The sequence below is a fragment of the Stigmatopora nigra genome, chromosome 1 (genome assembly GCF_051989575.1).
Source record: "Stigmatopora nigra isolate UIUO_SnigA chromosome 1, RoL_Snig_1.1, whole genome shotgun sequence".
In the NCBI taxonomy this organism is placed as follows: Eukaryota; Metazoa; Chordata; class Actinopteri; order Syngnathiformes; family Syngnathidae; genus Stigmatopora; species Stigmatopora nigra.
The window spans coordinates 8461728-8473930 of record NC_135508.1 but is presented as its reverse complement, the minus strand read 5'-3'; the positions used below and the strand labels follow the sequence as shown (position 1 = coordinate 8473930).

At 43.2% G+C, this 12203-nt stretch overlaps 3 protein-coding genes across 6 annotated transcripts; 1 reads left to right on the top strand and 2 right to left on the bottom strand.

Moving 5' to 3' along the window:
- Window positions 1-240: 240 nt before the first annotated feature.
- On the bottom strand, window positions 241-2913 carry abt1 (activator of basal transcription 1). Of its 2 annotated transcripts, none has more exons than XM_077726661.1 (5): window positions 2751-2913; window positions 1494-2170; window positions 882-1057; window positions 628-807; window positions 241-554 (listed from the first exon to the last, which is right to left on the bottom strand). In XM_077726661.1, the coding sequence occupies exons 2-5, from the start codon at window positions 2164-2166 to the stop codon at window positions 351-353; spliced, it is 1233 nt and encodes a 410-aa protein (XP_077582787.1). In that variant the 5' UTR covers window positions 2167-2170; window positions 2751-2913; the 3' UTR covers window positions 241-350. The 2 variants fall into 2 exon arrangements, with proteins under 2 accessions (XP_077582787.1, XP_077582857.1); XM_077726731.1 differs by lacking the exon at window positions 2751-2913 and adding an exon at window positions 2569-2735.
- A 258-nt stretch (window positions 2914-3171) lies between these two features.
- On the top strand, window positions 3172-5109 carry rad51c (RAD51 paralog C). The gene is made up of 4 exons (XM_077726968.1): window positions 3172-3483; window positions 3861-4110; window positions 4192-4408; window positions 4473-5109. The coding sequence occupies exons 1-4, from the start codon at window positions 3366-3368 to the stop codon at window positions 4965-4967; spliced, it is 1080 nt and encodes a 359-aa protein (XP_077583094.1). The 5' UTR covers window positions 3172-3365; the 3' UTR covers window positions 4968-5109.
- LOC144202181 (suppressor of tumorigenicity 14 protein homolog) lies at window positions 3300-12168 on the bottom strand. 3 transcript variants are annotated; one of them, XM_077725324.1, is made up of 19 exons: window positions 11823-12168; window positions 10980-11142; window positions 10760-10890; window positions 10595-10668; window positions 10337-10524; window positions 10224-10259; window positions 9900-10128; window positions 9663-9799; window positions 9482-9579; window positions 9304-9401; window positions 8787-8920; window positions 8568-8672; window positions 7665-7781; window positions 7413-7538; window positions 6742-6925; window positions 6379-6650; window positions 6177-6313; window positions 5630-5824; window positions 3300-4074 (listed from the first exon to the last, which is right to left on the bottom strand). In XM_077725324.1, exons 1-18 carry the CDS (start codon window positions 11862-11864, stop codon window positions 5663-5665), a joined length of 2433 nt encoding a protein of 810 aa, XP_077581450.1. In that variant the 5' UTR covers window positions 11865-12168; the 3' UTR covers window positions 3300-4074; window positions 5630-5662. The 3 variants fall into 3 exon arrangements, with proteins under 3 accessions (XP_077581450.1, XP_077581443.1, XP_077581393.1); XM_077725317.1 differs by having other exon boundaries at window positions 3300-4974; window positions 8568-8920; XM_077725267.1 differs by having other exon boundaries at window positions 8568-8920.
- Window positions 12169-12203: the final 35 nt, after the last annotated feature.

Genomic DNA, 12203 nt, shown 5'->3' with positions numbered 1-12203 from the left:
TTAACTTCACAGAACACATGTACCATTATGCTTGTCTATCCTTTTTAACTGGGAAGGGGAATCACTAACTACTGTCAAAATGGATTGGACGTCTAGGACTGTCAATGGGACAGAAAGTGAGCATTGCTGGTTTAAATGAATTGGACATCAATGACATGCTAGTAGTTAAATGGTATGACAAAAGCAATTTTTGGGGGCAATGTGGTTAGAAATGTGGTTGTGTCACAGGTTGTTTGGACATTGTCTTAATCTGTATTTTATTAAAAACCTTTTTGATACAAGCAATCAATGGGGATTTATTACACATTTGTGATCAGCTATGTGCCACACAGATGGCCAGTCACCAGCTTTTAAGACTGTTTGGAATTAAAAATTTTGGCCAGTAAAGACATATTTGATTGGCTCTTTTCCTGGTGGAGGCGGCCTTTGTCTTGTTGCTTCTTGCTGCTACCAGAGTCTGTTTTCATCATCTCCGCCGCCTTCCTAACCTTTTTCTTCATCTGGATCTCATCCTCCGTCTGCCGTTGTGTGAAGTCCGATGTACGTTCTTTCGCCTGACAATGACATTTTTAAGCATTAAAAAAAATCATAAAGTTATCACCTGAGTGTGTATGTTGTATGACTTACGTCATGCTTTCGTTTGGCCTTCCTCTGTTTTTCCATGCGAGCGCTCTTCTCCACGTTGTCCATGAAGTAGTTAGTTTCACGTTTGGCCTGCGACACTTCTGTGCGGAGTCGCTGCGAGAGAACCATCTGCTCGTACGCCAGACGCTCGTTCAAATGCGTCCACTGGAACCTGTTCAGGTACTAGCGCGGCAAAAGCGTCTCGTTAACTACCTATCGACTATGGCGGATAATGAAACGGCGAGCGCTCAACCAACCTTGATGGACCAGAGGTCAGAGACAAAAGTCTGGCGTTTCCGTGTGGCCATCGGCGTGTTGTGAAGAGACATGGCCACTCGCTTGGCAATACGCTTGTCGCGGAACTCCACCCAGCCCTCGGTAAAGCCGCCCTTCTTGGAGCGTGCACGCCTCTTCCTCGACCATGCTCTCCGATCTATGCCATCCGCAACGTGACACGGGTTAGATGTTGATAACAAAAGATTAGTGCTGCAACGATGAATTGATTATATGGTGTCATTCTAGTACAAAAATGTTTGAATTCAATTCTGCTGCGTCTCTCATTCGTTTAATTTAGAGTGGCGTCTGGAGTGTTTTTTTTTCTTAAAAAGTAGTCTTTTTAATTGAGATTATTTGGGAGAATATGCTGCCCTCTGGTGAAAACAGTAAAACTGTAAGTGATTACACTAGCAAAGCGTGCCCTCTAGTTTGATTTGAATAAAAGCCTACACCCACCTCTAAAGGCTGCATTGTACCAATGCATCAAACGTTTTTGCCATTACAAAAATAAATATATATATTCTTTTTAAAAAAAAAAAGAAATATATATATTTTTTAAAAACCTCATGAATCAATAAATTGACCAATCCTACCTTCGGGTTGCAGGAAGATGCGTCCAATTTCGCCATAAAGAGACAAAAGATTTCTCATATGTTTGGGTCGGAACCTTGGAGGGATATGACCCAGGTAGACGATTCCCGGAATACACTTTTTGTTTGTGGAGGACGTTTTTAAAGCTCCTTTGAGGTTCAACTTTTTTGTCTTTCCTTCTTTTTGAGTTGAACATTTACTGTCCTCCTCCTGCTCTCCTGGGGTTGTCATCTTCCCCTCCTCCCCCTCCTCCTTCTCCTCCTGTTCCTCTCCCTCCTCCTTCTCCTCCTGTTCCTCTCCATCCTCCTTCTCCTCCTGTTCCTCTCCCTCTTCCTTCTCCTCCTGTTCCTCTCCCTCCTCATCTTCCTCTCCATCCTCAAATTCCTCTCCATCCTCAAATTCCTCTCCATCCTCATCTTCCTCTCCATCCTCATCTTCCTCTCCATCCTCATCTTCCTCTCCATCCTCATCTTCCACTTCTTCTTCTTCTTGTCTTATCCTTCCCTTCTTCTCTTGTGTTTCTTCTGTGTCTTGGATTTCAAAATTACTGTCCTCCTCATCCTCCTGCTCCTTCTCCAGCTGCTCCTCATCTTCTTCTTTCGCCCATTGTACTTTCATCGCCTCGTCCATTTCCCCTTCTGATGGAGCTGTTATCGGCATCTTCTCCTTGCCCATTTCTCTGTTTAATATAAATAAAAGTATGTGTTTAAAAATAGACAACGGCTCCAAATCTGTAGTGTAATACTGCTACGTACAAGTGGTTTGTATTTGATGTTCATCTTACAATGTTTATATTTAAAATTTAAGCAAAGCCTGTCTTTATCAACTCAAAGGCACTGCAGTATTAATTTTAAGTTCATATTTTTATATTTAGTAACTTTTCGTCACGTAATAAAAATGTAGATATCAAATTCTTTCGTAATCTAAATATTTTGGATTTATTGGCACTGCTGTACCCCCCCCCCCCCCCCCCTCAAAATAACACCCTAGTTGTTAGAGGCTATAAGCAGAGTGCAATTAGTTAGGCAACAATATTAATAATTAGAAACAGTGATTGAGTTTATTTACTTTACTTACCGACTTTTTGTACCAACACAGTCAATGGCAAATTACAGTTAGAGAATACAAACACACAGTAACGATGCAAGAAGTCGGGTAACGATTGTGTGTGTGACTTGAAATTGTAATCGTTGTTAAATTTGTTCATCATAACAGTCAATTGGATATTTGTGTCCAGATGTAAAGAAAAACAAGCTTACCCAGATGTTACAAATACAAATTATTGCTTCATCTAAACGACTCTACTTCACGTGCATACAAGTCTCATATTAATGACGTAACAGCGACTGTCCTTTCCTGCTAAAAACGCCGGCCTTCATATTAAAATGCATTGGCGACATCAAATTAGTCATCCACATAAATCAACTGATCACAACATATCCAATCGTGACGCAACAATGTATTCATATTTATTAATGTTTTGGAAAGAAAAGTCAAACTAATAATTAGCGTATGTTTTCAAAGTGGATAAAAGTGTGCATAGTATTACACTTTTCAAAAGCACTAAATTGATTATTGATCTCCCGTTGCCTAGACGTAAAATAAAGCAAATCATAAACGTTACCTAATTTTGAGTCATTATTTAAGAGTTGCTTTTATTTTGACGTCCAATGTGTTAATTTGTCGCTGCAACTGTGTCGTCACAGACATGCGACCCCGTCTGCGCGCGAAGGTTTAAGAATTTGGGATGTCGTAAATTAGCTTTGTGTATATGCTCAATACAAAACGTGGGAAAAGATAGATTCGAATTAATTTCACATTTGTTTTAATATTTGTGTACAAGTAGTGGAATTTGCCCTTCCGATGTTATCAGGATGCAGAGATCCGTGTCCACTCTACGTCTAAATCCACAGGTCAAAGTTAAAGTCATCAATGCGGGGTTTCATATGCTCGATGACATCATGCAAGTCAGTGCACTTGAGCTCTGTCGAGGTAAATTAAAGTATATTTTTCTCAAATTTAGCGATGGCAATAACGTCCTTCAATTTTTTTGAAATCCCTTTAGTTAAAAAAAATGTTTTTTTCAAATGTGTGTATACATACAACGTGCTAGCCACCACACGATATTTTTTAAAGCACAAAACACAAAATAAGAAATAAATTATGTTTATCAAAGCGTGATAATATCTCTAGTAACCAGTCCAGAATGTACCCCGTTTCTGGCACAAAATGCATGAGGATAGACTCGAACCCACGATGCAAAAAAGCAGTACAGAAAATATTTTTTGGTCATTTAAGAAATCCAAGCAATCTTAGAGTCATTGGAATGCATGAAAAGACAAAGAAGGTAATAGCATTTTCTGTTACAGAGACAGGGCTCAGCCAGGAGGAAGCATTGGAGGTACTCCAGGCTGTGAGGAAGGAGGGAGGAGCTGAAGAAGATGGAAGATCAGGAAATGAAGCTTCTCTGACCGCACTGGATCTTCTGCAGAAGGAGGAGGAGCTGAATCGCATCGTGACATTCTCCTCACGGCTGGATGCGGCGCTCGGAGGTGGATTTCCCGTCGGCAAAACCACTGAGATCTGTGGAGCGCCGGGAGTGGGAAAAACACAACTTTGGTAAGAAGGACTAGCATAATACAAGTAACCATAATCATAATAGAACTGGACTATAAATAAGAACGAACTGTGCTGCGCTAGTTTGCAGCTGGCAGTGGACGCTCAGGTGCCGCCATGTTTCGGTGGACTGGGAGGTCAGGTGCTTTTCATCGACACGGAAGGGAGCTTCATGGTTCAAAGGGTGGTAGACATCGCCTCTGCTGCTGTACGCCATTGCACTTTGCTTGCCGAGGACGCCGAGCAACAGGATGCCGTCAAAGCCTTCACCGTGGAAAGCATCTTGTCCAACATCTTCCTGGTAGAACCCTACTCTCACTTGAGTCCAAGTGACTATCTCGTAATATCGTCTATGTGTGCTTTAGGTGCGTTGCCATGATTACGTGGAACTCCTGGCCGAAATCTACCTACTGCCAGACTTCCTATCTAGTCACCCAAAGGTCCGCCTCCTGGTAATCGACAGCGTGGCCTTCCCCTTCCGTCAGCACATTGACGAGTTGCGTAGTCAGCGGACGCGCCTGCTCAACGGCCTGGCGCAGCAGCTCATCTCCGCGGCCATCAAGTACGACTTGGCGGTGGTCCTCAGCAACCAGATGACCACACGGGTAGATGGTGGACGATCGGAGCTGGTTCCCGCGCTTGGGGAGACCTGGGGCCACGCCCCCACTCAGAGACTCCTCCTACGCTGGTCGGGTTCTCAAAGGCAGGCCACCATCTTTAAATCGCCGGATCGTCAAGAAGCCACGGTCAACTACCAAATCACTGCAGATGGCTTTAGAGATGATGATGATGACGACCAATCTGAGGAGCCTCCCAGTAAAAGGCCTCGGACAAATACCGACCAATCGGCTGCCTTGTAGAATGGCTCTGTTATGAAGCCGAGGAGACCATAGGTGAAAATATGACATTAAGTGACTTACCTTCAAACAGAATCTCAGGTGTGCAATATTTTTTGTAAATTACAGTGATCTAATGCACTTAAATAAAGGAATATTTTTCAAATTTGTATATTATAGGCAATGAGTGGTGGTGAATGTCAACTCTTGTTTATCTTAAATACTTGAAAAACTAGAGATTGTGCAATTTTCAACCAATGTGAGCAATGGACTAATTTTACTGCCCATTTAAGAAAATAACTTTTTCATTGAATTTTCTTCAAATCCTATCTGTATGATATGCGTGTTAATGATTTTCAAAGCTGACAAAAATTTGACGAGTTCAGTGTTTTAGTGGGAGAAAATTCACCTTAGGTCCACTACCACATTCACCTTAGGTCCACTACCACAAGATAGCCATCAGTATAGTATTTTTATCTTATCTAAAAGGTTTCCGATATTAAATAAGGATGTGATAATTTCTACTATTTAATTAGCAATTTTGTTAAACCTACTGCATATATTTCCTTGTCTATAACAACTTTTATTTTAGACAACATCCATCTGAACACTGATAAGTTATTTCCTCCACTTTTTTTCAAAGATTTCAAGGCACTTTGATAAAATAATTCTAATGGTAGACGCACCTTTCACTTGAAATCTTCCTGTTAGCAGTGTAGCTAAACGCCACTGTGCTCCTTAATCCAGCCACGGTATCGAGTTACCCGCGTGTAGATTCCTGGCTTGTTCTTCAGAGCGCACCCGTCGCCCCAACTCACCACGCCGGCCAGGAAGACATGCCCACTCGGGCTGACGACGGCCAACGGCCCCCCAGAGTCACCCTGACAAGAGTAGAAGATGATTAGTCATTGCTTGCCAACCTAAAATTTCTCAACTCGTTCACTACTGTCCAATCCATTTCAACTGGCCAACACTTTTCAGTCCAAATGGATTAGACATCTATCACCAACATTGGCAGTCAATGACTTTGAGGGACAGATGACACCCACCTACTATGAATAACCCTGTGTAAGACGGTTGCTCAAAGTATTTAAAGATTCACATTGGGAATTTCTAAGACGTCAAATGGTGAAAATAATGCCTGCTTTTAGCCTGCAGGCATATCCAATTCAAGACTGACATCTGAAGTCCGATTTTTAGGAGTGGCTATTCACACTATTTTTATCAAGTCACCTGACAGGCATCCACGCCGCCCTCGAGGACGCCGGCACACAACATCCCATCCGTCACCCCGTTGTTCATTGCATTGTTACACATGGAATTGTTGATGATGTGAATTTTAGCCTTCTGCAGGACCATCTTCGTCGTGCCTGTGGAGGGACACGAGAACGACATGGAAGCGCTGGTGGACAAATTTATTTGTCTTTTAACTCACCTCCCTCTCTGGTGGCCCCCCAACCGGTGATCCAAGCCTCCTGACCAGCGGGAAAACTGTGTGCCGGGGACGGGAGACAAATGGGCCAGATGTGCTGGTTGAGGGGGACGTCCGAGTCCAGCTCCATCAGAGCCACGTCGTTCTCAAAAGTGCGTTCGTCGTAATCCCGGTGGGCCACGATGCGTGTGATTTTCTTTGTCAACGACCACTCGTTGGTTCGGGACAACTCATGCTGACCTAGGAGGGCTTCCCATTGGTCAGCCTGCGAGCGCCTGTGACACGAGGCGGCGGTCATTTTTGGGGAATTACAAAGTCTGAGAAGGTTTGAAATTGTCAAGAGTATATAGAAAAAAGGCTTTGTACCTGGCTGAACCTTTGTCCTGGACGCAGTGGGCAGCGGTGAGGACCCATCGGCTGCTCAGTATGGAACCACCACACGCATGACCCTGCCCCATCAACTGTAGGCTGACCTGCCAGGGCCACTCGTCCTGTTGTGACGCCTGACCGCCAACGATGCGAGAGCTTCGGTACTGCCGCAAACCGCACTCTTGAAGAAAATAACAAGACAATTGTTCTATGTTTGCTTCTCAAGAATAGGCGAAAACGGTTGACTTAACATTTCAAGTTCTGCCATTTTTTTTCAATGTAAATTGGAATGGACAATTTAAGATTTTAGAATGGGGTGAAAATTTCAAAATACAAGAAGACATTTTTTCCAGTTTGGATTAAAATGGTTCATACTTAGAGGGAATAGTTATGTGAAAATGTTGTGACCGGACGTTTGGTTCCCAGACGTTTGGTCCCCGGTCAAATGTACTTCGATATTAAACAGTACTTAGCTATAAAACTCTCTCTGTTAAATATTAAAATCTATCTCTTAGATCTTAAACTCTCTCTCGTGAATATAATTTTGAGAGCTGGTTTCAACAGTAAACTCTGTCACCATTTGACCAGCGACCAAAAGACCGGTGACCAAACGTCCAAGCACCGAAAATGTGTGTGTGTGTGTGTGTGTGTGTGTGTTGGGTACACACGGCAGGATTCTTCGTCAGACCCATCCTCGCAGTCATCCTCAACGTCACACTCGGGGTTGACCTTTTCAAGGCATTGCCCGTTTTGGCAGCGGAACCTAAAATCGGGACACGATGTCTCGGCAACCACTGAGGGGCGACAGAAACAAGCGTTACCAATGCGGTAGGTGACCAGGCCCCAATGTTTGTTTAAAAAAATGAATTAAAAAGTCATCGCAAATTTATCGAGGAGAAGCCGAGGGCAATTCTGCATACATTTTCTACACTTGAGCTCATCAGACCCGTCGCCGCAGTCATCTTTGCCATTGCACACCTTTGTCTGCATGACGCAGTGACCGTTCCTGCAGTGGAAAGCTTTGGAGTCGCAAGTTTCTGTCAAAGAAAGCAGAAAAGTCAATCTTCTTGATCCTTGCAGATCATTATATTTGCCCCACATACTGTTTATACATTTAGAAACCAACCACAGGCAATATTGTAAAACTTCTGTAACTCACTGCCAGTACTCAGCGTGACCGGAAGCAGCTCTCAAAATGATATTAATGAGAGAGAGTTTAATATCTAAGAGAGAAGTTTAATGTCTAAAAGAAGTTTAATATCTATGTACTGTTTAATATCTAAGTACTGTTGAATATCTAATTACTGTTTAATATCTAAGTACTGTTTATTATCTAAGTACAGTTTAATATCTAAGTACAGTTTAATATCTAAGTACTGTTTAATGTCTAAGTACTGTTTAATATCTATGTACTACTGTTTATTATCTAAGTACTGTTTAATATCTAAGTACTGTTTAATATCTAAGTACTGTTTAACATCTAAGTACTGTTTAATATCTAAGTACTGTTTAATATCTAACTACTGTTTAATATCCAAGTACTGTTTGATATCTAAGTACTGTTTAATATCCAAGTACTGTTTAATATCTAAGTACTGTTAAAACCAGCTCTCAAAATTATATTCATGAGAGAGAGTTTGATATCTAAATATCTACTGTTTTCAACAGTACTTGGATATTAAACAGTACTTAGATAGACCAGTACAAAAGACCGGCGACCAAAAGTCCGAGCACTCATAATTCAAATGAATTGGACGTCAGTCCCGGTCAAAAGCAACCTTAGTGTCAAATGCCATGGTTTTAGTTTTTTAACTGGAACTCACTGCAGTCTTCCTCATCGCTGGAATCGCCGCAGTCGTCCACACCGTTGCAGCGCAGACGGGTTGCCAGGCACAAGCCGTTAGTGCAGCGGAACATTTCCAGGCACACTGGTCCAAAAGAAAATACTACATCACATAATATCTGAGATGTCTTGGAAAAATCTAACAAAGTCTCCCGAGAAGACAAAACAAACTGTATGAATGGTGGTGAAAAAGCTTTACGGTCACTCGGGGTGAAGGCCTCGTAGGTAGCGAGGAAGCCCTGGTCCACGTATGAGGCATCGGAGTTGAACTTGACGGTCATCAAATTGCTTCTGCTGGACACCCATTGGCTTCCCATTTGTGCACCACAAAGCCTGTGATGGAAATATGAAAATCATGGTGAGGTGAAAATGAATATTAATAATACATCTTATTTCAAAGCGTCTTCAAGACACTGACTATTTACAAGAGCTCCAAATTAAAGAAGGACAAAACCAATGTTTTGAAGCAAAATCAACGTCAATGGAAATGAGTCATATAAAAGAACAGAAAGAAGAGATGTTTTGATTTGGATTAGAAAGTAGTGGAAAAATTAAATGGCAAAAAATCAGAAGGTTGAGAGTTCCAATATTTTGGGAAAAAATGTCCAATGGCAATCAACGTTAACGTACATATTATATCTATTTTCTTTCTTCACTATAGAAAACACACACATTAATAAATACACCATTAAAAACTACAGCGAGAAGAAAATAACCTTCGTCCGTTCAATTCCACGTAATCTCGGGAACAGTCAGAGTCGTTTCCCACATAGAACTTGATGAACTTGACTCTAACCAGCTTGGGCTTGGACACCTGAAAAAAAAACACACCGACATTCTCGTCTTAACTCTGGAAAATAGCTCCACACAGGTGGATACAGATCAAGTACTGGCCTGGATGTTCCACACACACAGAGTCCGTGGAGGATAGCTGGACGGAAAGAACGGTGAAGAGAAGACACCCGTGTCGCCGCTCAGGGTTCCTCCACACTCTGTTGACATTAAGCAGCAATTCGTCAGGAACATCTCGAACATATTACAACTAAAAATGGTAGAAAAAAAGGAATACGCCGACCTGATAGTCCCTGGGAGACCTGGGAGAAGTTGGCCTTAAAGCCGGGAAAGTTCTTCTTGTCGTCGGTGACCAGCGTCAACAACATGACGTTCCCGGAGGACACAAAGGACAACGTCTGCGGAGCAACACCGCAATATCTGGCAAAAAAAATAAGAAAAGATTTTATTAAAACAAGGAGAGGCAATGTGTCATGATTGGAAAAATGAATGATGTCAAGATTAAAGTGGAGTTTCTCACTCAGCCATGGCAGTCTGTTCCAGGGGTGCCAGTGAATCGTAAATTTTGATAAAGTCTTTTTGGCAGTTGTCTTCTAAGATCAGCTTCTGGAAGTCCAGTCGTACGCGGTGAGAAGCGTCAGCTCTCAAACGCCATTGCAGGTAGATGTTGGGCGGGTACGGCGAATCGGGGAAACCCGGCGAGTGAATGACTCCGCCTTCTCGTACATGCACGTTGAAGGACTCCTTGACTGGAGACAGGGACGTTTTGATGTTGCACCAAAAAGTTGGGTATGTTTTCCTCTTTCTCAAGGGCAGAAACATTGACTGGCTTTGCCATTCTTACCTAGTAAGGACGATGACGCCATTCGTGGATCAATGGCTGCACATAAAAATGTTTGTTTTGTTTTAAAGTACATCTGATGGTCCTATTTAATGAGAATAAAGATCAATTGCGACCTCGTGTGACGACGGAGTTGACGTTAAGCGCATGGTTGGGTTTCAGCAGCAATCGCCCGCGACGAGTCCGCTGACTCTCCGCCGCCGTTTCCAGCGAGCTGACGGCGGCGTCTACCGAGGCCTGCTCGGCGTGGGGGACGTCAAACTCGGAACGGTAATACGCCGTCACAGAATCGTCGCTGTCATTGCTGCGACGGACGGGGGAAGAAAGGCGGAAGTTCCCATGACGAACCTTAACTTAAAAATATTCACTCTCACCTGAAGGCCTCCACCGACGAGCGTCGGAAGTATTTGCCCAATTTGCCCAAGTTTGTGTGGTACATAACTTTTAGCTGCGGGATTAAACAAATAAAATAAAATAAAAACACAAATAAATGAAAAGTAGCGTCAAACGTAGTAATTTGCGACCAAGCCGCCACTCGCCTGCTGACTAACGAGAGACGCCATCTTGACAAAAGCCCCACTGCTGGGGTCCTCGTAGTCTGGCAGGAAGGACTGGTGGTCGATGGTCATGGATCCCACGTACACACGTGGCAATGGCATGTTACGGTTCACTGATCACGTGTAAAACATACATTAAAAACATCATGCAAAAGAGCAAATAAAAAATACGCTAAGGGTTGGAAGAAATGGAGTCACTCACGGTGGAATCGCCAAACCAGCAGTCCAGTCATCAGAGACAACGCGAGTGCCGCCATTACCAGGCCGAGCCCAATCCACAGCTTCTTGTGTCGTACTGGAGGCTTCTCCAGTTTTTTGGCATCTGGGGCGGGCAGAAACTGGAAGGTGGCATCGGGGTCTAAATCCTGATGGGACGGCCATAATTGAATCACCCGGTGCCATAATTGAATGAGAATTTACATTTTAATATTTAGTTCAATTCTAGATGGGTCCTCAATGTATGATGTTTGCATGTTCTCCCCGGGTTTGTGTGGGTTTTCTCCGGGTACTCTGGTTTCCTCCCACATCCCAAAAACATGCAGTGTAGGTTGGTTGAACACTCTAAATTGCCCCTAGGTTTGATTGGTGAGCATGAATGGTCGTCTTTTTCATGGTGACCTGTGATTGGCTGTCTACCGATTCAGGGTGTCCCCCTGTCTGGTGCCCATAGTTAGCTTTGACATGTTCCAGCACCCCCTGCGACCCTTGGGAAGCTAAACAGTTCAGAATGAATGAATGCTCTTTTTTAAGGATGTTCATTCATTCATTTTGCATCTATCTCTTCTCCTTACAGGGATCACTTGAGGGCGGAGCCAAATAAAACAACCATGTTAATCACTATGATTAATTTAGCAACTTATTTGATGAATAAGTAGTGTATAAATGGTTTGTCAGACATAGTGTAACTAATAAAGAACATTTGAGTTTAACACCTCTACTTAGCTTTTTTCGATAGTGAACTGTAAACTAATACCACCTATTGTTTTCCCTCATGCATGCGTGCGTTGCTCAACCAGTAATACAAGATGTGACGTCACGCACTCACATGTCTGGGGCTGAACTTCTGCCTTTCCTCCAGAGGGTCCATGACGACTTCACGCCCCCTCCGTGGTGGTCTCTCTCGCTCAATTCCCTTTACTTTGGTCGAGGTCCGCGCGTGTGCGCCCCTTTCTCGGCATTAGCTGACATAAAAGCCTGCCTATGGACGCCTGACAGAAGAATACACACTAAAAATGATGCCAAAGATTCCGACGAAGAGTGAAAGTTTGTGTTTTAGGTTATTCTAAGGGTAAGGGGCACAAAATAATCCATCGGGGGAGAAAACGGGGGTTAAAAAGTGTTGATCTTTCCTTTCGATGACGGTGTTTTCGTCCCTCGCGGTTAACCTCACCTGTGCTGGGGGTGGAGCTTGTATGACAACTAAAGA

Bases quoted from the DNA above. Each gene is read 5' to 3' on its own strand.
- LOC144202181 (XM_077725317.1), bottom strand. From the start codon at position 11,864: ATGGACCCTCTGGAGGAAAGGCAGAAGTTCAGCCCCAGACAT. The intron at 10,891-10,979 runs GTGAGTGACTCC...ACACGTGATCAG, and splicing joins GCTGGTTTGGCGATTCCACC to TGAACCGTAACATGCCATTG. The intron at 9,800-9,899 runs GTGAGAAACTCC...TTTTTTTGCCAG, and splicing joins GAACAGACTGCCATGGCTGA to ATATTGCGGTGTTGCTCCGC.
- abt1 (XM_077726661.1), bottom strand. From the start codon at position 2,166: ATGGGCAAGGAGAAGATGCCGATAACAGCTCCATCAGAAGGGGAAATG. The intron at 808-881 runs GTTGGTTGAGCG...TTGCCGCGCTAG, and splicing joins CTGACCTCTGGTCCATCAAG to TACCTGAACAGGTTCCAGTG. The intron at 555-627 runs GTAAGTCATACA...TGTCATTGTCAG, and splicing joins AGGCCAAACGAAAGCATGAC to GCGAAAGAACGTACATCGGA.
- rad51c (XM_077726968.1), top strand. From the start codon at position 3,366: ATGCAGAGATCCGTGTCCACTCTACGTCTAAATCCACAGGTCAAAGTT. The intron at 4,111-4,191 runs GTAAGAAGGACT...GTGCTGCGCTAG, and splicing joins GTGGGAAAAACACAACTTTG to TTTGCAGCTGGCAGTGGACG. The intron at 4,409-4,472 runs GTAGAACCCTAC...TGTGTGCTTTAG, and splicing joins TCTTGTCCAACATCTTCCTG to GTGCGTTGCCATGATTACGT.